This window comes from Haplochromis burtoni, unplaced genomic scaffold, assembly GCF_018398535.1.
Source record: "Haplochromis burtoni strain Fernald_Lab_line unplaced genomic scaffold, NCSU_Asbu1 Contig_235, whole genome shotgun sequence".
Taxonomy (NCBI): Eukaryota; Metazoa; Chordata; class Actinopteri; order Cichliformes; family Cichlidae; genus Haplochromis; species Haplochromis burtoni.
In genome coordinates this window covers 569,905-597,304 of record NW_024582596.1, presented here as the reverse complement: position 1 = coordinate 597,304, position 27,400 = coordinate 569,905, and the positions used below count along the sequence as shown (strand labels likewise).

At 39.5% G+C, this 27,400-nt stretch overlaps 1 protein-coding gene across 1 annotated transcript in view; it reads right to left on the bottom strand.

The window, feature by feature from the left end:
• Positions 1-15,631, bottom strand: part of thsd7aa (thrombospondin, type I, domain containing 7Aa) — a gene marked incomplete in the record, with an annotated part of 199,123 nt that extends 183,492 nt beyond the window's left edge. Inside the window, 1 exon segment of the mRNA XM_005937818.3 lies at positions 15,037-15,631. Within this exon segment, the coding sequence (XP_005937880.2) occupies positions 15,037-15,190 (154 nt within the window).
• Positions 15,632-27,400: the final 11,769 nt, after the last annotated feature.

Genomic DNA, 27,400 nt, shown 5'->3' with positions numbered 1-27,400 from the left:
CTGGCCCTATGTGAAAAAGTAATTGCCCCCCTTGTTAAATCATGAATTAACTGTGATTTTCTGGAACGTTGAGTTTCATTTCTATAGCTACACCCAGACCTGATGATTGCCAGTCCTCTTCATACAACATATGCTGTGATCTAAAGGAACTCAATCATCATTTCTAAAATTCAGGACTCCAGCTAACATACTGAGACGTTTTTTACAAACGGAGAAAAACCCGAATAATGGTGCGCCTGCCAAGGATTAGCTGGCCTACCAGAATTTTTCATGTTACTCATCGATGATTCATCACAGAAGTACCCAGAACAACATTTAACAAACTCAGTTAAGGTCAACGTTCATGATTCTTCAATAAGAAAGCGACTGAGCAATCATGGCAATAACATTGATCTTTTCAATTTTTCACATTGTATCCATGTCTGACATTTAGGGAATTTGTGAAGTTATCAGTGAAAATAAAACAAAAGGCTGTGGGTAATATCTGTGCAATAATATCTGCATCAGTGCAGTTCTGTTTGTCCATGAACATTAACAACAGCTGTTATTCAGTGAATGTCCTGTAAGGACATCTTCAGAGCCGCTGCTGTTTGTTTCCATTGTACTGGACCTCTGGGAGAAAAACTCTGTCTGAACAGGGGATTAAAGCAGCTTGTGCAAGTTCCTTTAGCCGCCTCCCTTTTTGTTGTTTGTTGTACTGTGTAATAGCTCATTGCAAGTAGCAACAAGGTCGAATGGCTGTTAGGTTTTAATAATCATGATGCGTTCACAATGGAAAACTTTCTGCTCTCTCAGCAGCATGATTCTCTAAAACCTGTCTATATACTGAAATATTCTGCAGCACATGATGGACATTACGAATGGAAATGAAGTGTGCTCACTGTGTAGCAACAAAAAAGGGGGTTGGGTTTGTACAGATCATGGCAAGGTTTGAAACCCCCAGGCCTGGATGTAACCTCAGCATAACAAGAAATGCACCTCCCCACTCTACCTCCACCCAAGAAAGAGCCAAAAAAGTCTGGGCTATGCCAGAATAACAAACACAAGATCACTAAAGGTCCCTAATCTGCCCTGCACAAAATACACATCAAACAAAACACAGTTTTCTAACCCTGTCACTCCTACAAGGCTGCTGCAGTGAAAGAATACGAGCTCTCTAATTTACAAAAATATTTACAACGATCTTGACCAGATCTCATAATCACAGACACACAAATTTACTCACACTACTCACTAATAAACTTTTCAACTCTGGTGGTTAAAAGGCTGCTGTCCATCCAATTATTCAAACGGGAGCAGGAATCAATTCAAGCCAAGCACTCTGCATGGGTGTGTCTTTATAGAGACAGGTGTCTGCTAACCTCAGGCAGGGAAGAAAAAGAAAAGGCCACACCCACAACACCTAGTGGGAGGAGTCAAACACACACACACACACACACACACACACACACACACACACACACACACACACACACACATGATCTTGGCTCATAACCAAGAAACTTTCATCCCTGCATTAGGGAGGGTTTTTTTCAATTATCCTCTGGCTAGACTCAAAAACAACCTTTTCTAATATGTGTCCTAATATACACAGTTAACATTATTTTAGTGCTTTGGTGCCGAAACTTAACGAAACAGCAATTTCAAAAAATACAACTTTACAACAAAAAAAAGCTGCCGTGTGGACACCACATACCAGCATGCTGTATAACTCTTAACAATGCTATAATGCTTAATACGATATTAAGATTAGAGTCTTTCCTAAACATTTATTGTTAAAGCACAGTGATAAAGGGTAGCTCAGGGTTGTTCTTTTAGAACAAAGCACAGTTAAAGTTAAAGTTCAGTCTTCATTAAGATCCCATGAGGCAGTTTGTTTGTAGGGAATCAAAACAGTTTCCCAAAGAGTTCCCAGTTTCAGTCTCTTGTGTGCCCCCTGTAGCTTTTAAAATCCATCTTAAAATCTTTCAGTAATCATCTAAGTACTCTCATGTGACACTGTTGCTAATTCAGCTGCTTTGGCTCCCCATCGAGTCCATTTTAAGATTCTGGTTCTGACCTTTAGAGCTCTTCATGGACAAGCACCAGCCTACATGATTGAACTTTTACAGTCCTATGTCCCTAGCAGTCCCTGAGGTCATGTAATCAGGGCCTTCTTGTTATTCGGCATACAAGCCTAAGAACAAAATCATAGATAATAAGTAGGTGGAGCAGCCTGTGACATTTATGTTCTTTCCACTTTCCGCACTCGCAGAGCGTTAAACAATTTTTTCAGACAGTATGTAGAGCCAGACTGAATCACGGAGACAACAATGTGAACATGTGTGTTTGTGTGTGTGTCTCAGCACGACAGCGCAGCATGCAGACCAGGTTGTTTTGTGGAATAAATATACTAGCTATTATCCAGACACATAAACACACACAGAATGCAGTCGAGTCAATAGGCTGGGGGTTCCTAGCAGACCTGCAGACACAATGCTCTCCCTAGTTCAAGAACAAATAACCTGACACAAGGTAGGAATGTGACAGCATGAAGATTATGAGGAGGGAATAACAGCTGCTTTAAGGAACTGTGGCAGTAACACATCTTAGAAGCAGAACCTTTTAAGAGCTCCAAGGTTTTGTGACCGTAAGGTTGGGGATCACCATGTATGAGTCAACATGAGAATAAGTGGTGTGTGCTTTGTTAATGTGCAAACATGTGTACAAGTGTCTTTGTTTAATCATTTATATTGTTCTTCATTTAAAAAAGCTTTAGGTTCTTACTTTTTGCACAGTTGTGATAAGCAAGAACCTCATTTTAAGATTTGTAAAATTTATTTTCTGTCTGCTCTCTAAGGATGCTGAGAAGTTATAGAAGTCTTACATCCTTGCACATCACTCTTAACTAAGAGCAGTAACTGTAATTTATGTCCATATAATACTTGTAAAACATCTTGGGGCTTAAAAGATTTACATGTAATACTTCAATTTTCAGCTAGTTTCAGCGAGTTGATTCCAGCAGGCACAAATGTTTCACAGTTAATGATAATGTGCTGAGGGCAGTTAGTCATGGAAAACTGAAAACAATGACTCCTGAAAAAACAACAACAAGATATTAAACAAATAAATAAAATTGGCAAATAAAATCAATTTATAGATGGACAAAATTAAAAACATCAACGATCAGACAGACCACAGCCAGGTTAAAGAAACTGAAAAGAAAAAAAAAAGATATTCTACTTGAAGAGGTGGAAAAGAAGCATCTATTTCTAAAGAGGCGTTCCTATGAAATGGGCCCAGAATTAACAAAGATGAATAAAGAAAAAGCAGGAGAGAAACACAGCACAGAAAATTAAAGACCCACACTCAAATAAACAGAAAAAAGACATTTCATCATTACTATAACCACCTCTATACACAACCACCAGCGGAGAGAGATAATACAATGAATGGCTTTTTAGAGCAACTGGCTCTGCCATCAGTGGAACTTCCTAAGATGAAATACATCAGAAATTAACAAAGCTATAAAATTTAAAACAAAAAAATCAATTGGTAGTGAATAGTAAACAATAGTACAAATTATTTAATGAAGAATTCATATCAGTACTTCACGCCACTTTCAATTGGACTCAAAAAAATAAGATGTCACCATCATAGTAAGAAGCGATAATCACAGGAATACCAAAACCGAAAAAGGAAGATTGGCTTGTAGTTTGTGCATGTTAAATATAGACTATAAAATATATACGTCGATCATTTCTGAAAAAAATGAACACATTGGTATCAGAAATAGATGAAGACCAGACGGGCTATATAAAAGGCCACCAAGCTCATGGTAACATTAGGAGAACTGTGCCAAAGAGAAAACCTGAGCATTGATGCTTAAAAGGCATTTGATTGGGTAACTTGTCAATTTCAAAACAATGAAAAAATTTGGATTCATTGCAAAAATAAAGATATTAAGGGAAAGTTATGACTCCTGTACATATCCTATACAGTCAAGAGACTACTACAGGAAGGAAATCCAGGTGGACCCTACAGGACGACAAAGAGCTTGATATTCAGGAATGCACATTTGATTTTGGTCAGCATGGAGACATGCGCGCCACTGAAGGTGCACAGTTGTGACTTGAAGAGACGCAGCTTTGCCTGGAATACTTTCATGCACACATACAGCTTTGGCTGCTCTTTGGAAAAAAATAGTTTGCTGGGTTAGCAGGCTGTGATTTGCATAATGGCAAATCAAACAAAGACTTTCTCTGGGTTTCCATGAAAAAATATTCATTTTCTGCCTACTCTAAAATTTTCTGCAGTTCTGCGATCACTTGCAATCTTGCATGTCTTTGGTTCTGTTATTTCTGGTGGGCATGAGCCAGTGTTTTCTTCCATTGCTTGCTTGACAGCTAAGAAGTACAATACAGTTAAGCACAAATGTTGTGTGTGAACTACAGTCTGTTATATTTTTAGAACGGGCCAATTAAAAACGGTTGGCGGGCTGCAGTTGGCTCATGAGCCGTAGTTTGGACAACCCTGAATTAGAGAATAAAACCTGGGATAAAATATGTGCATAGCACGTCATACAACCACCACTTGGAGAATCCAGGAGTTTACCTGGAAAAACGTGGTGCGATACATGATCACATAAAGATTTAAAAGCAAACGGATAAAGAAGCACGGAAATGCTGGAGAGAGTGTGGGCTCCATAACGCCGGCCACACACGTGTTCTGGAAATGACAAAGACTAAATGTGTTCTGGGGAACAATTAGTGAACTGATGCATCAGATATTTGGGGCTACAATTGCAATTACGATTTTCTTCTTTAACAGACAGAAAAGAGGACAAAATATACATATGAGTTTGGCTGATGAATGGATTACAGTGTACGGAGTAACTAACTGATTTTATCATGGGTGTCTTTAGAAAGACTGGATGATGAGACCACAGGGTTCATCAAATTCACAATCAGCAACATCAAAATCTAAAAATCATCGTTGTGGGTCATAAAGTCAGCAAATTTATTTAAAGGATGCTCTTATAATTCTTATGCTTTTTTAACCATCAATTCTAAATGAAAATGTAGTAAATGCTGAAAATGTTGAGCCATATAAGACTTGTTAGGCTTCCCAGCAGCAGACGTGGCTCCTTCTGGTGACTGTGAACATACCCTAAATCTAATCAGCGGTCGTGGTCAAATCTGTCTTTAAACAAAGAATGGATGGACTCACTGCAGCAGACATACAGGACCTGCTGAAGCCAAAACTCAGTTCCTGTTTACAAACAGCATTGACAGAAAAAAACACTGAAGTACTGAAACAAACAAATACTTGTAGAGAAATACTAGTTAGATATTTTTTAGCTAATGAAATTGCAATATTGGGTTGGGAAGAGGTAATGGTTTGAATTCAAATACACAAAACTGCCTGTGTCATGGGGCTTCTCTGACACAAAGCACTGAAGGCAAACTTGCACATCCTAGAGATTAGCAATGTGTTCCTGCTCGCAGCTAAACCTGTTACCTCCTGGTAAGCAATGGGAGCATGCCAGCAGATTGGCCTAAGAAGCGTAAAGAGCTTTTCATCACCTGGCATCTTCTAAAGGCCCACCTCTATTAGTATTCACCTTCAACTGACACTCTGCTGACACAAGATCTAAAAACTTTGCTCGGTCCAAAGTTATTCAAATGATATATAAACACCATATGTAGTCTTAGACATACTGAGATTCATATGATTTGTGGATGATACCAATATCTTTTTTACAAATGACTCTCATGCTCAGTGTCTTGGTGACGTCACTGGGACCCAGGCATACCCACTAAATGAGTTCCTAAGATACAAACACAAGCGGAGACCACCAAGTGACCTCTTGTTATTTTATTTTTTTAGAAACACTAAAAGCCAGAGACACACACTCTCTTGTTCCATTGGCAGATTTTTTTTCACTTATTCCAACCAAAACTATCTTGTATTAAATGAAAAAATCTGCCAATGGAACAAGTGGAAATGATCAGTCTAAAAACAAGTTCCTATATCTTACTGCAATGTTACTCTGTAGCTGATTGTGTCTTATTTTAAGAGTGATGAGATTATTTTGACAAATAACACAAATATACTTGGTTCAAGATTGCACAGTTTTGAGTTTTTGCAGTGTTCAGCTGCAACTAACCAGGTAGAGGTTTTCTCAAGAAGCTGGGACGCCACACTTGGTGACTTTAGGGAGGAAGCATAGCCCGACAAACAAGCATGTGGTAAATCATCTAACGGATTATCCCAACTTGGTAACACACTAGTTTTTTTTTCTGAGCTGTGATAACATACACAGCTGCATGGCATCATTCCTTCCTCCTGAGCTTCATAAACTGCGTTGGGTATGTATTACAGATTACTTGCTACTTTTGCATCACTTAATAAATGACCTGAAACACAGTCAAACAACAACGAGTGAACACAAAGCCGACAACACAAAGCAAGGCTGAAAGCAAGCCCAGAAACGTTTACATATACAATAGAAACACATGTAGACACAATTCTGCTCACTGCCAGGTATTGGAGACAGTTGACTGTAGTTGTGCTGAAACAAATCAGTTATTAAGTGTAGAAGGCAATTATAATTTTTAAATAGGGCCAGGCAGGTTTGGGTAGGTGTTTCTCTGTGACAAATGTGCAAAAACCTAATAAATCACTTTTTCACAGCACTGTACGAATGGAGGATGCAACGCTACAAGCCTGACTGCTTTTCACTGAGTTTGCTACATGTTCAAGACCAAACTGTGGCTGCTGGGGTCTTTATACACTCAGTTTGAACAACACTCTGGGTTCGCGGGCAGCTTTGTGTTAGCATATTCTCTGTAGAGATGCTTGTTTGTGTCCTGGTGGCAGTTGCCTGGTTTATTGTTCATATCTCCTCTCATGAAAAGCCGTGGACTACGCCACCATTTTTCTCCTCTAGCACTTGAATGAAATCAGCTGATTGTAGCACACTTGAGAAAGCATGTTTATGTGTTTTGTTCCTTTTTAATTCACCCAGCGTGCAGATAACAGAACAACCTTTGTTATACAAGTAACAACAAAACTGTAACTGTATTGTAATTATAGTACTACATTAGAGTACTACAAATTTTCTGGGAACAAACTGATCATATTGGGAGAGATGGCATTCATGTTACTGTTAACTCAAGTTTGTCTTGAGTTATTAAACCATTTTTGATCAGTGTAACGTACAGCAGCCTAAGCCTGTTGCACCAGAACTAAGGAAGGCTTCACCTAACACACCCCTGATTATAAGCTTAGTCAGAGACCGAGGACAGAACGCCTTTTACATTGTCACTGAAAAATACAGAATATTTATCTGACTCTGAGTTCACTTCAGATTAAGTTGATATATTGGGTGATTTTTAAGGATGTTCTCACATCTGCAGTTTTTAGTCCGTTTAAATTGAACTCTGGTTCATTTTCCTCCTTGTAGCAGGTACGAACAGGGTAAACACACTGGGGTGTGACCCCGAGACCCTTTGGAGGACATGGTCGAGGTATGGTTCAAAATGAACTCCAGACTGGTTTGTTTATGGTGTGAACATGATCCGACTGTGTGCGTTACAAGTTTGAGCTACAAATTTCTGCTGTATTCTCAATGCAGCAAGGTAGCCTACTATAGATGTGCAAAGGTCTGTACAGGCTGGCAACTGGCTGTGAAATGAACATAAATGACCTTCGTCCTGTATTTACTTTAGTTGCTCTCACCCCAGATACATCTGGGCAATGAGCAGACTGAGTGTTTTTGCATTTGTTGAAATGTAAATGTAAAGCCATCTCAGTATTTCAGTCTTGGTCTTGTCCTGACATAAAACAAAAACTTGACAATTAATAATATTTCCTGGAAATCGTCCAGTTCAGATTACAGTCATGGAATACACAGCCTTGGGAAAACCTATTGCAGTACATCTATAAATGCAAAAGTCTTTTAAAAAGTGCTGTAACTAAGCTTGGATGATTCCACTACGTTTTTCTTCAGTCATCTACTCGCACAGAGTGCATTATCATAACTTGAGCTGTATGACTATGGCTACTGTAGCTCCTCTGAAAAAGAAAACAACAAATCAGAGTGACTTTCTGGTATTACTCACAAACACATGTCTTAAAGCAGATAACACATTTGCTGGAGAGGAAATGTTTCCATATTTAGAAACCCTTTGTCTTTCCTGGAAGAAAAAGGTATTTAAAGCTGGAACATTTTCCTATTTGTTAAAGAAAGAGGAAAGCAGGAATGCCCTCAGGTTTCTTTTCAGCACTGCACAAAGGCATAAACTACAAAGTTGTGTTGTGTGGTCCTGTTCCTGATTTCCTATTTTCTTGTATGTTTGTCACACTTAAATGATTCACATCAACAAACAAATGTTAATATTAAACAACGATAACATGAGAAAACACAACATGCAGTTGCTAAATGAAAGTGTTTATTATTAAGGGAAAAACCTAACACTGGAGCCACTCTTCTTTGCAGAATTGCTATAATTTAGACACACTGGAGGGTTTTTGAGCATGAACCACCTTTTCAAGGTGATGCTACAGCATCCCAGATTCAGACTAGGCCACTCCAATCTTCATTCTGTTTTTCTTAAGCCATTCAGAGGTAGACTGCTGTGTTTTGGATCATCATCCAGCTTCATAACCCAAGTGTGCTTCAGCTTGCGGTCACGTAGTGATGGACCGACATCCACAGCAAGTCCTATAAGGTCCTGTGACAGCAAAATAGCCCCAGGCCCTCACACCACCGTTATGTACTGTTGGTATGATGTTCGTTTTATGATAGAAGTAACAGGACTCACACTTTGCAAAAAGTTCAGCTTTGGTCTACAGAATATTTTCCCAAAAGTCTTGATCAAGATGTTTTTGGAAATCTGAGACAAGCCTTTGTGTTCTTTTTGGTCTGCAGTGGTTTCCTCCTTCTTTAATGGTTATTTTGTGACCTCCTGAGTCTTCGATGTGCTCGTGGAGCTCTGGTGAAGCTTCCTAGGAGTGACCAACCTACCAAAATTACTCCAAGTTTTCTCCATCTGTGTATAATGGCTCTCACTGTGGTTCACTGGAGTCCCAAAGCCTTAGAATGGCTTTGTAACCCTTTCCAATGACTTTGTTTTCAGGTGTTTCTTCAGGTCGTGGCATGAGGTGTTGCTTTTTGAGATCTGCTCCCCTTTGTCAGACAGGTGCTATTTAAGTGATTTCCTGACTTCCTGACAGGCCTTCCAGTAATCAGGCCTGAGTGTGATTAGTGAAACTGAAGTCAGTTCTTCGAAAACTGTGGTTAATCACACTTAATTCATGATTTAACAGGAGGAGCAATGACTTTTCCACACGACCAGGTAGGTTTGCATTGCATTTCTCCCCTAATGGATTTAAAAACTCTATCTTTGTCTAACATTAAAAAAAATGTGATGATCTGAAACATGTGTGACAAATATGCAAAACACTAGGAAACCAGGAGGAGGACAAACTGTTTTTCAAACTACTGTAAATTATGTCCAATAATTGGATGCATAAGGTAGGAGAAAGAGGATGAAGTGCTCCTGGATTGTTCTGTGAGAAACTGTCTGCTTCGCGATGTGACAGTGAAGATCAGACAGATGGAGATCAACATCTGAAGGAACAGGACAGCTACACAACCAGTCTGTACTGGGACACAGTGTTGGTGGAGGAGTATATATACCTGAGCATCCACACTGAAATCAGACTGAGCTGGAAGACCAATACAGAGACTGTACATAACGAAGGGATAAATAGGCTATATTTCCTCAGGAAACTGAAATCTTTTTGATCTTTTTAAACAATAATATTAATGATGATGATGCCAGTACTGGTACCCTGACATTCAAAATATTTTTAGTACGTCTTCCTTAATTATGATTAATTATATCATCTTTTAACTGCTTCATGAAACTGGCCAGTCTAAATAGCTGAATGAAGCACTTGACCCAGAGAAACACTTGATCTGTAGAAGCAGCTTCAGCTTCAACTCCTGCCTCATTTTTAATGTTTATGCTCTCAAGACCCCTCTCAGCTTGTAGGTTAAAGGTCACCTTGAGAGAGGGTGAGGGCTGAGGTTGGGGGATTGATTTTGTGGGGGTGAAGAAGAACAATAAGCAAGACATGTGACTCGAGGTGAAGCCTCTTCTCTCTTTTGTGTGCCACATAGAGATGAGCATCTGCAGCAGAGAGCTTGAACAGAGCTGCATGCGAACGATGCCACAACACAGTGTTATTCTCTGTGTGTGACCTTTACAGCATTAAATAACCTTCATTCATTGCTTCTTTCTGAAGCTTACTGAGTCTGGACAAGATGATCTGTCCCATCAAATTCCATCATTCATTGCTCTGATTTGTGCAGCTCTACAGAAACCTTTGTTGTTCCACAGTGGACCAAGCAGCACACAACTGCATCACTTACACTGGCAGTTGTGTTTATGCCTCAAAGGTTGCTTTAAACAGATGAGTAAGTGCAGCGCAGACATATAAAGCACCAGTAACTGGTTTTCAGGACTGCCAGGAGCTGCTGCAGTGTCTGAAAATTTATCAAAATGATTAAACATAGATGCTTTGTACAGACCACTATGTTTGTTTTTGTATTTGTAAGACTTAACTATGTGTTTTTTTAGGTTTCTTATTGTTTTCCAAAGGTAACAGAAAGGTTTAGCGATATGATTATATAATTTCCCCCCAAAATAGAAAATAAACTGTGAATCTCTGAAATTTGTTTAGAAGTTATTTGTGCCATGTAACAACTTCAAAACAGTGTCAGATGTTTTTCTTGTTCAAAATTACAAAAGATGACACTCAGTGGTCATGAATGAAAGTCTTTAGCTGTGTGACTGACTGGAGAGGAAACAGGGAGATAACATTTAAAGAGGAAGACCAGCTGATCCCAAACCTTCTGTCTGTGGCTTCTATACTCCAGACACGCCCAGACACAAATCTAGTCATCTGCCAAAGGACACCACACTGTGCCAAATTACACATTGTCACCAAATTCCATACATATGGGTGTAATGTGGAGGCTGATGACTCATCTGTTGGTTTCATGGTCCATTTTTGGTCTGGTTTAAAATGGCCTGCAGGGAATGATTTAACAGATTCTTTATTAATATTTCCATGTTCACTTCTGAACATATTGCTGCAGTCGCCAGAGAACCCATGTCTTTCACATTAGTACTGTCGCAAATTTCAGCCACCCATCTGCACCATGGACAAAAATAGTGGGCTGCATCTCTTCATTTTTCAGTTCAGACTTAAGGCAGGCTGCATGGTTAGGTGAAGTCTGTCAAAAACAAGCTCTTCTAATAAATGTTAGCTTGTAAAAAAAACAAACTCATGCATTAGACGTGTATGTTACTTAATTACTCCCAGGAGAAAGCAATATAAAATAATATAAAATGGTACCCATCCATTGTAAAATAATATCCATGCTGTAGACTGTAACCTCCTCCTCTGGCACACATTGAAATCAGTTGATTGTAGCAGAAGAGGGATTGATTCCTTTCCCTATCACCAAGGTTATTATCGTTAACGAAAACTAGAAGTGAAAAAACATTTTCATTAACGGAAATAAAAATAAAAACAAGACTTTGCAAAAAAAGGAAAACTAACTAAAACTGTAATGAGTGTTCACAAAACTAACTAAAATTAACTGAATTTATAGCAAAAATGTGTTTAGTTTTCAATAGCGTCGGGTGAAAGTGAAGCGTAGTTTCCAGGTTTTTTCTTGCTGTATCTCATTGTGCCAGCAGGGGGCAGTACGTTAGTCGAGTCGTCTGTGTCGCTGCTCCGTCCCACGCAGAATCACGTCAGCAAAAGTCGGGAGAAATCGCCAGAGTCCAATTTCATATTACTCTGAATATGATTGCGTTTTAGAGAAGCAAGTGTCTTGTAGTGGAAAGAGACAAATTATGCGGAACATTTCTAAAGGGAACCTTTGAAAAGCTCACACAAGAAGGCTAACCCAGCTTAGCTTGAGCAGGTAAGGGAGCACGCCCAAGCCTCATCCCCAGAAACAGAAGCTAACCCCGGGCAGCGTGAAGCATCCCGAGACAACTCCACAAAAACCATTAATGCAGTGCTTCCAACAGCGAGCCGATGGCTGCTGGTTGGTCCGTTCGCAGGAACATCACAAGCGAGAGGAAGCGTTGGTGAATATGTTTATTGAGACTGGGATATCTGCACAACTGTGTGAGTCAATTGCCTTCAAAAAGTTTAGCAATTCACCCGGAGCTGCAAGAGTTAATAGTCTCATTGGGGCCAAGACATATATATCTTATAGTTGCCTGCTATCAATGGTTGTTCATCTGCCCTCATTTATTTATTTATTCCCATAGGTGGGGATGTGAGTTGTCTGTCTCTGCGTGTTAGCCCTGCGACAGACTGGCGACCTGTCCAGGGTGCAGGGTATGGTAGCCGGAAGAGCAACATACCCAAGGATAAGCAGAAGAGCATGACTGATATGATGAAACTGGGATGTTGTTACACTTAATTATTGCAAACACAACGAAAACTATAACTGAAACTAAGGGATTAAAAAAAATAAAAACTAGACTAAACTAGCAAACAAAAGGTAAAAACTAATAAAACCTGATACAAAATTGAAAATCTGAAGTCAAAACTAAATAAAAATAAAAACCAATGAAAACTGCAAAACTATTAAAACCCTGCCTATAAGTGACCAGGACATTTGTTCATACAGAATTTGACACTCAAAATAACTCTTTTCCTGAGATCTCAGCAGGCGGCTTTATTCATTGTGGGAAAGGATCAGGACTGCCAAGAGTTTTGATACTTCCTAATCTGACAACATGGAATAAATGTAAAAATAACAAAATGATGAAGTGAGAATTTATTAATATCATACAAGAACCCGATTAGGCAGTAACACCCCAGCATGCACAAAAACACTGACTGTTTTTTTCTACACTGCTGCCATTGTTCTGTCAGGGTGACAAGAGCTGCACCCAAGTGCCAAGCACAGACACACTTAGGCCAAGAAGAGAGACGCCACACAAACATGTCTATACCGTATCTAGGTTAACTTTGTCTGGCCAATCTGCTCTGGTTTCTCTGCCCTTAATCTCATCCACTGCTTTAACACAGTGGGAGGTACAGCACATAATACAAAAGGATTTCCATTCCTTTGCACATGGTGTGAACAATGAAGCTTGTAAACAACAGCTATGACAGGAATAAATAAATGATCTTTGGTGAGAACGTATAGTGAGTGTGACCTAATTGTGTGTTATCTTGTTGTGTTTTTATACTGGAGTAAACCGCTGCCCGAAGATTGAAGGGGAAAGGAAACAAAGTCTCAGTTTGAAGGGAATAATTTTTTAAAGTGCACACAATCACGTCTAGTGTTATCTTGTGAAGTCAGACCTGGTTAAAATTATTTTATATCCTATACTGTTTTAAAAAACGGATAATGTTCACAACAAAATCAGTATTCTAAATTATTATAAATAGAGGCCAGTCTGAGAGCAAAATTACCTGAGCAGGTCAGGAGCAACAAAAGAAGCTTTTCCATTAAAGAGACGACGATTTCGATGCATAAATCCAACTAATCAGAAAGTAAAATGAGGGTAATCGTTAAATGAAAGTAGTCCAAGTGTGAAGTAGCATAAAACCAGCTCTAAAAGAAAAACCATTAAGCAATACTGGTGTCTCACTTCTACTAAGGAGGAAACTCACCAAACAAAAGAAAAAGTAAACAAAACAGGTGAAAGCACATGTACCATCAACCTGCTACCATCATTTTCCACATAAAAATGAAAAGAAACTTTACAGCAATAGATGTTACACAGATGCTGGTATAAAGAAAAAAGGAATCATTTATTGTGAATGTTTTTCCTGGTGTCCCGAATACACATCTGGGAATCTTAACCAATTAGGGGACGCAAACATTGCAGAACATTTTTTAAAAGATTTTTTCGGAAATATTTTTATTTCAACCCCACGGATGATTACTACGCTGCACATGCTATTCTTCATAAACAAATGATTGCAGATCATATTTTAGACTTCATCAAAAGCCATAGTTGATCTCATGCAGGCTGAGCTTTACTGCCGGGTTATGTTCATTGATCAGTCCCTGGTGGTACAGCGGTTGCAGAATCCCAGTGAAACCAGGACATTGATCCAGAGAAAGAGAGATTAGACAGTAGAGAAAGAGAACATTCATCTCCAGCTGCCCCTAAAGGGCACCTTTGTCTCAATGGGTCAACACAGTTCCACCCCCAATTTCTGCTTTCATCACTCCTCCTCTATCCTCCTCCCCTCTTTCTCCCTTGTGTCCTTCTGGCCATGTGCTGCTCTCACAGAGTGAATGAACCTTGGATGGTGAGAGGCACCACCCTAAACAGCAGCAGTGAGGATCCTTGTATTGTGTTTAGACTGTAAAGCTGCTGTAGTCACAAGTCATCAGCAGATACCAAAAACACCTGCATCAATTTGTGTTTGTGTCGCTTCCTTCGCAGCTAGCTTCCATTTTTCCCCACTCAGAAACATAGTAACATATGCAGCTTTGCTACACACACAATTTCTTATCAATTGCACACATCTCAAAATGTGATAAATGAGTCCAATAGCAGCATAAGGCAATCAAAGTGTTCCAGCTGTCTCTGTCTGGGGGAGTGCTCTGCCAAAAAGACTGGAGCACAATGCACATCTCCACCCCCCAAACGGGGGCAAAACCCCCATTCACTTCAGGGACTGCAGCAAATATGTTATCAAACTCTAGTGTAGCAAGATGGCTCCAGTGCATTAACCACAAAAAGACCATGAGAAAATAAACTTTTGGTTTTAAAAAAAAATATTAATTTATGAGATATATTGATCCAATCATAAAAAGTGAAAGAAACAAAAAAGAGCATGTTCACCCTTTTCATTTCCCCTTATGTACTGTGTTATGTACACAAACATTTGCATATGAATATTTCAGCGAGAGTGTAAGGTTAGAACATCCATCCAGTCACTCAGTGTCTCAGGGACCAGGACTGAACGAGCAGCGAGGATGGACTGTACCTGTTCGCCAGATGTACATGGGTCGAGTTTCCACTGCAGTTTGTGCATCCAGTTCCCACATGGATAAAAACAGCAGCGCTAACGTCCAGAGAGAGAGGAGTGGGGCTCCTTTCAAGACCTCTTGGATCCTGATACCTCTGCCGGCCGTCCCCATGGCCACCGCACGGCAAATACTGCTGTTCCCAATGCAATCGAGAGGAAAATGTGAGCCTGGCCACAAGGTAGAGAGCGGCACTCAAGTGAATTTTCTGCTTTGTCCACGCCACCGCATCCAAGAAGTAATCCTGAGCAAGCGAGGGTGAGGTTTCCTCACGCTCTCCTCTCCCTCTGTGTTTCTCTTATTCCCCTGGCTACTTAATGAGTGCGAATGAGCTCTTGCAGTAATAAAACAGGGAACAATAGATCCCTAAGCCCAGCCTGCTCCTGCTGCTGTATGCCGGGTAATGTAGCGCCTCCCTTTCTCTCGGCTCTTTCTCTGCCTGTCTCATTCTCTCTTACACACACAAGCAGTTTATGCACACATTTACACACACATCCTGTCCACCCGCCCTGCTCACTCATCTCTCATGCTGTTTTACAAAGACCTGAGAGAAGTTCTAGGTAGCTGAATCAAGAATGTGGAGATGTGTTTGTTGGTGAAATAAACAAGTAAGCAGCAGCAGTTTTCCTATTAAAGCATTATTGTATTTTAACTTTTTATTACAATAAAAATGACCATGGATGGATGGATGTGTCAAAAGAAGGGTATGTAAATGGTAAATGGCCTGTATTTGTATAGCGCTTTTACTAGTCTCGCCTAGGGACCCCAAAGCGCTTTACACACCCAGTCATCCACCCATTCACACACACATTCACACACTGGTGGAGGCAGCTACAGTTGTAGCCACAGCTGCCCTGGGGCAGACTGACAGGTATGTAAATAATATTGTTATATACACCAGTCAGCCAAAATATTCAAACCACCTGTCCAGTTTTGGTCAAATTCCCCACTAACTGGCAAACCAGCTCATAACTCTTGAAGCATTGCAGATTTCCAGGTGGGCTTGTCCTGGCACATCTAGTGGGTTGGGATCTGGGAAATCTGAATGGCAAGTTAGTGTGTTGAGCAATTCCAGTGCTGTGGTGCAGGATAGGGATATATAAGCTCCAGGATGGCTGATCATCAGAGTACTTTTTATGACTTCTATTCAGCTTTGATAACTGACATGCAGCTTCTGCAGTGATATGGATTTTGTTTGCACAGGTGCCTTGCTCTGTTTGGAGGATCAACGTTTCCATGGTGTTGGACGTTCTTCACCAGAAACCAAAAGTATCAAGACTGAGGTCATTTCAGACTGAAACTCGAGGTGTAATATCGACTGATGGTTAGTATTTAATCTGCTTCTTTTGTTGAGTTGATACTAAAAACTAAAACGAATGAGGAACAATCTGTAATTTCATCCCTGATTTTCTACTTTTTGATTAAATATAGCAAATATTAATAATGAACATCTTGCACCAGCTTATTTTACAGGTAAATAGGTGTTGAAAGAAAGGTTAAGGACACATACGCACATTTTAAAAAACTAAAGTAAAGGAAAAAAGGGCCCACCCTGCTGTAGGCCCATCACCAACAGAACTTTAGAGATTGGGGACAGTGTTTGCAGGAGCCAAGCACACACCAAGGAGGACTGATCATATTTGCTTAATCCAGCATGAAAAATAAATGGCATGTTAAAAGGATTCCACATGCTTCTTTTGTAACATATATGTATAAGTATATGAATTTAAAATTTCACAGCAATCATTATATATGCAATCTGGACTATAATGTGTTTTTATGCAAATTAGAGATGGCTGAGCAGGAAACGTTCTAAGAAATGTCTGATTTAGCTGAAAAGAATCTGCTGTGAGCTGCTGTACGCACAACGACACAACTACAAAGAATGTTTCAGCATTGTTTGTTTCCAGGACTGAAGAAGTAATTTGTACAGATGATTGATTAGCTGCCTTCTATGATCATTTAAGTTAAGAAGCTCAGCAAACTGTTTCTAGTTTTCACAATACCTGCTTAATAACAGTTTACAAGCTCATATTGATGAAAAAGAGCACTTTGTTTTTCTGTTGTAAAAATCTGATCTGAGCCTGAAGTTTACTGAATTTGCATAAATAAGGGAGGTGAAGGACAGTTCCTTGAACAATTAGCATTTTCCTTTTGGGAATTCCCAAAACAACATTAACAATGTTAATTTGGGACTTAACATTCCCAAAAGGGAATGTTAATTTTTGCCTGTTTCATTAGCATTCCCACATGTCTGATCCAACAGTTATATACAAAGATGCTACAGGAAGATTATTCAGAAATATTGAGTGCCCTCACTGGACCTGTGGTGCTGACAGGTTTCTCCTACCAAGGAGAAAGCAGATGCTATGAAGCACACCACAGTATAAATTTCCTTTAATTTAGATTTACCGTAGTATAGATCGATTTTTTGTCTTAGAAGTGGATCAACACTTTGTTCCACCAACTCAACAAACCTCCTCCAGGCTGAACCATAAGTGGGATTTGGTCTTCAAGCCTAATGTCATAAAAGAGGCTAAGTGGCTTACTTCAACACCATAGTTGCATCATTTGATGTAGCAGAAAGTCCAGGAGTCCCGGCTGTCTGTGTCGACAGCAGAGACACAGAAAAAAGGGGGAAGGGGACTCCAACCTAAGCCAAAGGCTATCCCCTACAAATTGGCATTCCCGGTTCTTTTGCTTGCCAACACACAGTCACATAATAACAAAACAGATGAGCTTCAATTGCACATTATTTAGCGCAGTTTGAAGCACTGTGTCATCAGAACAGCCCATATTCTGCCGACTTCAGAGCAGATAGTACTAATCAGTTTGGTAACTGCAGCTAGGTTAGCTATGAACAAGCTACGTCACTTAGGTACCTAGTATATATCAGCTGATCGTGACAGCATTGTTATAACAACAAGAGAGTTTAATCATGCAAACCTGTTTCATGCAAAAAGTTTTCTGACAAAAGAAAAGAACATTTTTGATCAGAAACGAGTAAACTAAGGGATTACTATTGCAAAAAAGGTAATTAGATTACTGTTACTTTCCCGTAAGTACGCTGCGTTACTGCGTTACTAAACCGTGATTTCGTTTGCGAGAGTGTCTCATGACAGTGACATAAGCTAGTGCGACGTTCGTGGTATCAGCTGTGTGCAGATCAACAATGGATCATATATGGAGTGCAGGAGAGAGTATGAGCGTGCAGCGTTTAACGCGTGGAAGCACTGACCTGACTTTCAGTTTGATTCCATAAAAAGTGACAAAAACATTAGCGTCCACTGTTCACTGCGTGGGAAGAAAACTTCTTTTTACATTGGGAATGTGAAGTTCACAGAGAAACTCCCGGATTCTTCCACTGACATGACGGCTACGACACACCTGCACCAGGGCAAACCTCCACCTGCTCCACTCCTGCTATACAGGTGAAAATAGAGCAACAGGACCGCTGAGTCTTTGACTTTATTTATTTTCTGCTGTGTTTTACTTGCATCTATTTGAAAGAGCAAGTGTAAACACAAAAAGCTATTTTATTTTATGTGCTGGAATGTGCAGAAAATTACGGAGCCCCCCAAAAAGTAATCCTGTTACTTTACTGATTACTTATTTTTAAAAGTAGTTAGTTACTTAGTTACCTTTTAAAAAAACTTGTTTTATTAGTTTTAATCTTTTAACTTCATGCATCAAGCAAAAATTTAAATTATATGCAACATTCTCTGACTGGAAGAAATAGTTTAACATTTAAACCTATTTTCTACGGAGCCCCGCAGGGGACATGGGAGAAAAAAAAATTAAGACGGACTTTTGCGAGATCTCGCAAAACATAACTCGGGATCTCGCAAAACTTTACTGCGAACCGCAAACTTAGCGATTCTTCGAGACACTACTACAGCCGGGAGGAACACCGCTTTCCCGGCACATTGTGCCTCGACCTCCCGGTCGGCTCGCCGGTCGCGAGATGCGGCTAAAATTTTGCGAGATCTCGCAAAACTTTTGCGAGATCCCGAGTTAGTTTTGCGAGATCTCGCAAAATCCGTCTTAATTTTTTTTTCTTCCATGTCCCCAGCGGGGCTCCGTAGAAAATAGGTTTAAATGTTAAACTACTTTCTTCCAGTCAGAGAATGTTGCATATAATTTAATTTTTTGCTTTATCACCTATTCATAATTTGATTTTTAAAAGGTAACTAAGTAACTTAATACTTTTGAAAATAAGTAATCAGTAAAGTAACAGGATTACTTTTTGGGGGAAGTAATCGGTAATTAGTTACTGATGACTTTTTTCAAGTAACTTGACCAACACTGATTATTACACATAATGAGGCTGAGTGGAGGCAATCTTTATTTATGGACATCTGTGGTTTGAGTTCTCTGCATGTGTGAGTTCGATGGGTTGTTACCAGCATCTGGTGAGAATGTCATGTCAATAGTGCCTGTAGGAATATATTTAATTAGAAAATTGGTGACTTGTTCACACCTATTTTACCCGCTGAATGTTGAGGCATCTGAGAATCAGGAGATTTCAGGACTTCTGCTAAACTGGTTTAGTAGAAATGTCATATTCTGAATTGTCTTTCTTCTTTTTCCCTGTTAAGGAGGTTATCTACTTGCACACAGTCGATGCTAAGTGTATAAAGTATAACCTTACTAGCACAAGTAAGGTTATATTTTTTTCTCATCATGGTTCTTTCAAAACACATTTTCCTTTCCAAATTGTTCTTCTCCACAAAAGAAAACTGGACTGGTGAGAAAACACTCTGTGCAAGAAGACCCAAAGTTGGCTTCATCTGCTGGGCAGCCTGAGGTCTTTGGGGGTGTGCAGGGCATTACTGAGGACCTTTTATGACACATTAATAGCTTAAGCAAATTTTATATGTGGTTGTCTGCTGGAGAGGTGGCACCACGGAGACTGACACAAAATAATTTAATAGACTGGTGCAGAGAGCCAGCTCTGTCCTGGCCAGTCCACTAGTTTCCACAGAGGAGGTGGGTGAGAAGAGGATGTTAGACAAGCTACGGTACATCATGGACAACACCTCTGAACCAATGCATGAGACTATGGAGGCCCTGAGCAGCTCCTTCAGCCAAGGGAGTAGATTTGGCATGGACGGCAGGGACGTGTCCCCACCAATAATTTGATCTCTTCGAGTAAAGAAAAACAAACCCGATAGAAAGAAATAACAATCTGTCAACGTCTCAACGACTCCAGAAAGAGTTAAATTACGTTCTCTACTGGAGTCCTACGTCATGTGACAAATATGGCCAATGTGATTGGCTGAGCCTTTCAGGGAGCTCTGTTTAGTTTTAGCAGCTGCAAGCCTGCGCTGCGAGGAGGAGAGGAGGATGGCAGCAAAAAGAAGAACCTGGATATAAGAAAGTGTTTTTCAATTAAACCTGTTAGTCACTTAAAGTCAAGTTCACTCATGAAATGTGTCCGTCACAATAACGTTACAGGCTATGCCAGGCTTTGACCCACATCAGTCTAAAACCACGAATAACGTGTTTTGGAAACTAACTGCACAACAGGCAGCACTATTAGTTCTCTCAGTCTCAGAGCAGCATTTCTAATTTTGATTGAAACTGTCAGAGAAAACGGCAACCTCGAGTAAGCCAGGATATTAGTTTACACAGGCTGTACCATGTCCACCAGGAGAAACTGGACAGTATAGATGTAAAACAAATATGCCAGCAGTTTATCTCAGTTAACGAGAGGAGCAGGCATGTGTTTGGCTGCTTCACATAGTGGACATTGAGTTGTTGTGTGGGCTTGTAGTCCATATCTGTTGCTGTAACAGTAGCTCATGTTGAGAATAAAAAATCCCAGCTCACTGATCTGATCGGGGCAACAGTGCCTAAAATGTTGCATAATGTTGCTGAGAGATCTTTTACTCTGTGGTCATCTTAGATGAGTAGTTTTATGGACAAAAACCATTCAGTGTTGCCTTTGTGCTAATGTGTCAGAGATGTTGGTGTAACTGAAGTAATGTTAAGTCCTTAAAGTCATATTCTTTTATTGTCATGACTCTATTTTTATTTTTGTATGATACCTGATTTATATGGAATATGGCTGAAGTAAACTAAAGTCTAAAATACTTTTAGACATTAGTCATTTGTTTAATAGTAATTTAACGTTATATAATTCACATATAAAACAATGAATTGTAATTTTAAATGGTTTAAAAGCATGTAGAATAGCACATGTAGGCAAGTATATTTCTCCCTTTTTTTATCAAGAAGCAAAAACAAAAAGGAAAAGGGTTCAGTGGTTTAATCATCCGTCCCCACCAACGCCAAAACCAAATCTACACCCTTGCCTTCAGCAGTAGATTGTTACAGCTACAGTGTAAGATGAAGCATTATCATAGACACGTGTCTTCATCCCAGCAGCAGTCAAGCTGTACAATGCACACATACCTGCTAAAATATGCATGGATATATTACCACTCCTAATGCACTTTTATGTAAATATGTTTTCTCAGGAAACCTTGGCAGGCATTCATGTGGATGTTACTTTGAAACATCCCACTTCCCTTTACATTCTTGGAAACCAGGTGTTTATACACCTCTCCGCATGTAATTATTTGTTATTATTAATCTCTGGCTCTCTTCAGAGCGTGTCTTTTGTCCTGTCCTTATCCACTCACCCCTAAGAGGTCACGGCAGATGGCCCCGCCCCTCCCTCAGCCTGGTTCTGCAGGAGGTTTCTTTCTGTTAAAAGGGAGTTTTTCCTTCCCACTGTTGCCAAAGTGCTTGTTCATAGGGGGTCATATGATTGTTAAGGTTTTCTCTGTTGTTTTGTATTACTGTAGGGTCTTTAGCTTACAATATGAAGCTGGCTTGAGGCAGCTGTTGTTTTTATTTGGCGCTATATCAATAAAAACAAATTCAAATGAAATAAGGCCAATTTAAGTATACTGCAAAAAGTACGGTGGCCCTGAGAGGTGGACCGGTTTCTCTATTACACGCTTTGCTGTGATATCGGGTTTCACACAACGCTCTGACGGCCTGTGACCATCAGGCACCAAAAGGCATATCACAACTACTGCAACTAATGCACAACACCTAAATTTCATTGTTTCAAAGGCTTAGCCTGTGATCTATGTGCAATTACTGAACGTATCACAGTATGCCATGTAATAGCCCCCTGCCCCACAGAAGCAAATGTTATTACAGTCTCCATTAGCAAAGCATCATCATAACTCAGCTGCTGCTGTAACATGAGGCTCAAATGACAGCAGAGTAGTTTCTACTTACGCTAACATCTTAACACACTCTCTCTTTTCTTCCTCCCTTTATCTTAGCAGGATAGTTCTTCTTGCTGTTCTTGCTAAGAATCCTGGCAAGAATTAAAGACACAAACAAAATCTTAAGTTTCTTGTGGTGCTGAAAAAACAATATAAACAGCTAATGAATAACTGTGCCACATAAGGAACAAGCATTTACCAAAGTATACAAAATCAGTGACACCAACAGATATGGCCAAAGTTCAGAGAAGCAATGACAGAAGACAAACAATGATTTATTGCAGCATTAATCTAAGTTTACTGTTATATTTTTTATGTTCAATTTACATTTTGATCAACATTTTATCATTTTTGATGGAAGCACATTCCAAAATTATATTTCACATAAGAAAATTAAAGAGAAAAGAACAAAACAAATGGAGAATACCAACAGCGATTGGTAAACAAACTAAATAATGTACTTGGTGTTGATGCTTTCACGCACTAACCCATCTAAAGTACTAAATGCTTCTTATTGTGCTTTCTATTCTAATCAATGTACTTTATACAACATGCCTCATTCACACAAGCACTTTTTTCTATGCTTTGTCTTACTTCACACTTTCGTGAATAAATAAAGTCTTGATTAAATTATAACAATAAAATGCAACAGTGCTGTAAATAAGGCAAGACTTTAATGCTGCAGAAAACTGTTGATCTTGGAATTTAGAGCATAGAGTATTTAAATTGTAGTTAGTTATTTAAAAGTTTAAAATATTTTTTGAGTTCATTTAATAAAAACAATATTGTACTGACAGCTATACTTGATCAACGTGTAATTTTGTTTTCCAAAGAAATGGTTATTCCCATAAATCTGTTAATCCATTAAAATTACATGAGAGTGTGTTCTGGTTTGTGGAAACCTCCATGTTGAACACAGTGACGGTTTCAGCTAAAGAGCTCTCAGTGTTTGTGTCTGCAGCTTCAAACTCAAGATATGAAGAACTGTACCGGTGTTTGATCACCTAAGAAGTGGTCCCCTTCACCGAAAAGGGAAAACAGAGGAAAGAGACAATGTGGCATCTGGATAATATGTCCTCCTCCTCACCTCACCTCAAGATAACATACAAGAACAGAGTTAAACTTGCTTATTTATTCCAGATATTGTTATAATCCCTTATTATTAGCAGATTAGATATACCACCCTCCCGTCTCTGGACAGCTGTCAACAATTTTAGGCTTCGGTGTCCTAAAAATGACACTTTTGCTCTGATAAACAATTTTACTACGTTCTCACATTGTGCAGCTGACTGGAACAATGTTATATCCAAGAAAGTTTGAAAAACTCCCCTCATTAATGCTGTCATTGGACAGAAGTGAGCTTCACTGACTGATATCAGACTCCTTTCACAAACTTTTCAAGTATCCTCCAGAGTCAGTAAACATGTACACGTTTGATAGCTGCAGTAAACAGTGGACTGACAAACACACAAAAACTCTTACTGTCTTGTCTTCTTGTATGTCTTTGATAATGTTTTCTTATCCCTCATTAGCAGCCCCATGAAAGCTACTACACATGCATAACAGCTCTCCACATGCAAGTCATACTTTCTTCTTAAACCATAGGTTATATCCTGTATATAACACATGAAACATAATTGCTTTCTTGTTATGATGCCTCCAACAAGCTTGGAATGTACATCTATTTGTTCACAGGCAAAAAAAACAACAATTCTGACGGTCATAGCAAAATTAAAAGTAAAACTCTCCTACAGGAAATCATCTCTTAGAGGTAATAACTTTACCCAAACCTTCTCAGCTTGTTATAATAATAGACTAATTCAGGCAACTATTTTAAATAATATTTTTACAGTTGTCAGTCTATATGCTCCTAATAATAATGACCCAGCTTTGTGTCATACATTTTCTCTCAAATATCTGATCTTATTGGAAACTTCAACAGCTTTTGACACTGTATTGAACAACTTAATAGATCGCTCCAGTAATTCAGCAAATATTAGGCATTCACAATCTGCCAAAATAATAACAGGAATATATTTGGAGGATGTTGGTCTCAGTCTGAGTATACTCTTTTCTTACCAATACAATGATTTTCTTGAAAAGATTTTGTTTTTTCTTACAGGTAATTCTGTTTTTGAAAACAGTTTTAGAATACATCCTAAGCGAGCACACCCCCCTCACTGCTGACTCATTTTTAATCATCTTCCACAATTTAATATCTCCCTGTTAATGGATTTATCAGGAAAGAGTGAACAAACTTCATGCAAACAAATGATTCTCCTGATACATTTCTGGCTTTACTTTGGGAAACAGTGGGAAGTAAAACAGTCATGTGGTCAAAAGTGAATCCATTCATTAAAAAAATGTAAATTTATAAATAAAGGTAAAAATGTCCCTTTTAAAGTATTGTAATGCAAAAGAGCCTGAAACAACTAAGAGTTATTAACTTTGTTCAGAAGGATGTAATAATACCGCCTGCACAAACTAGCTAATTTCAATCCACAATGTACTTGATGGGGCTGAAACATAATCCATGTGTTTGATTAGTCATGCCTGCAGCTGCTGGAAGGGGGCGCTGCAGCCACGATGCCTCCTTTGGAATGAAGCTGAAGGAGAAGCATAGCGTCCCAGCGTCTTCACTGATTTATCCCCTTTACAGGTACAGAATGATATCGACCCAGAACAACAGCATCTGATTTTGATATGGAAAACAAATTACATTCAAAGATGCAAAATGTGGGGTGACTTTAGCTCAGGAAGTAGCGTTTGTTATCAGTTACTTTGGAAGGGTGGTGGTTGGGTCCCTAGCTGCTCCAGTCTGCACACTTTATATCCTTGGGCAAGATACTAACCCCCAGTTGTTCTCTGTTGGGTTTGTTAAGAGGACAGATTCCTCAAACATAACCGTGAGCCACTGCTAATTTTACTGTTAATGTTTTCATGGTGGTTGAACCAGGGGGTTAAAGTGGGATATGGTAGGTGGGGGGGACCCTCACAGGTGTAGTGGTGCAGCATGGGGGGAAGGATCACTCAGGCATGAGTCTCATCATTTGTTTAGTGAGCTCCAACAGATTTTTGTTGTTCACTGCTCTTTGCGTATTTAGCCAGCTGAATTATGGTTATGAGAACAATCAGGCTGTAAGCATTTTTATTCTTTTTGCTCTGTACTGTTTCCAGCACATTTCCAGTATGTGGTGAGTGGGGGTGGGTTACAAGGCTGTGGGGGGAGGTGTGGGAGTTGGACTGCAGGGCCAAGCCAAGCACATCCAATTTAAATATGCAAATGTTATCACAGGGAGTGGTAACAAGAAACATGGTACCAATGAGGGAGAACAGAGAACAACACAGGACTTAATATAATTAAATGTTTGCTACTGTCGGGCTGCCTGATCAAGAATCACTTATCTCATTTAGAAGTTATAGAAAACATGGTTAACATTTCTCCTTAAACACCTCCAGGGGAAAATATAAACAGTATGTTTTTTATTATATACAACCTAATCCTGACTTCACAAGTGAGCAGGCTGAAGACCCTAAACCTGTTTGTTCACAAGAATGAGATGGTTTAAGAGATTTATATGGCACAGCTTTGTAGATTTCCTGAAGCCAGGAGTCTCTATCAAATAATTTAGGTCAGAAACCTTGCAGACTTCTAGAAAGGGACCACTGTATTTCACCTGAAAGCTGAGGTAGCAAAGGCCAAAAGTGCAAGGACACAGTCCCCAAGACTGAACTGGCATTCCACATCCTGCCTGTCATAGATTTTATTCATCTTTTCCAGTGAGCTCTCCAACCTCTTTTTAGCTATTTTACCTGCCATATGCTGCCATCCAAGCGACGTCTTTTTCAGGGACGTCTCTGCTTATTTCAGCAGGACAATGCAAAGCCACATTCTGCATGTGTTACAACAGCGTGGCGTCGTAGTAAAAGAGTGCGTGTGCTATAGTGGCGTGCCCGCAGTCCAGACCTGTCTTCCATTGACAATGTGTGATGCATTATGCAGCACAAAGTACAACAACGGAGACCCCGGGCTGTTGAGCAGCTGTTGTACATCAAGCAAGAATTGGAAAGAATTCCCCCTACACGGCTTCAAGTGTCCTCAGTTCCCAAACACTTATTAATATTAATACATAATACATTTACATACGCCTTTCAAAAACCCAAGGTCACCTTCTAAAAGAACAAAAATTAATGAAAGGAACAATAGTCATAAATCCATAAAATAAGTTAAAATTGCAAAACAGAACTTAAATAAAATCAGCATGAGGAGGAAAAATCGGCGAGGAGCAGAGCGACTGAAGGCTCTGTTCCCCATAGTGACGAGACGTGCGGACGGAACAGTAAGATGAATAGCAGATGAGGATCTGAGAGGGCAGGAAACAGTGGTGATATGGAGCAGGTCACACAAATAGGAAGGCGCAGATTTATGGATACATGTGTACGTGAGAAGTAAGGGAGGCCAAATAAGAGGGAGTTGCAGTAATCAATACGGGACGTAATAAGACTATGGACGAGGATGGCAGCAGCATGGGGAGTAAGGAAGGGACGAAGTCAATTAATGTTACGTAAGTGGAAGTATGGAGACCGGGTTATGTAATTAATGTGAGACTGAGAGTATTATCAAATATGACACCCAAACTCTTAACCTGAGGGGAGGGAAGGGTAGGAGAATTTTTAATGTTAATGGAAAAACTGTGAGATTTGGTTAAGATAGAAGCCGTGCCAACATGTAAAAGTTCTGTTTTATTACTGTTAAGTTTAAGAATTAGAGGAGAACCAGGATCTAATCTCAATAAGACAGTTTGAGAAGGAGGTAGGTGGGAGGGATGAATTGGGTTTAGAAGAAATGTAGAGCTGGGTGTCATCAGCATAACAGTGAAAATTGATATTATATGTATATTACTGAGTACTGTTAAAAGGTAAGGTGATATAACACAGTGGTAAACATGTCGCAGCTTTTTTTGAAACGTGTTGCAGACATCAAGTTCAAAATGAGTGAAGATTTGCAAAATAAATTTTATTAGTTTGAACATTAGATAACTTGTCTTTGAAGTGTATTCAACTGAATATGGGTTGA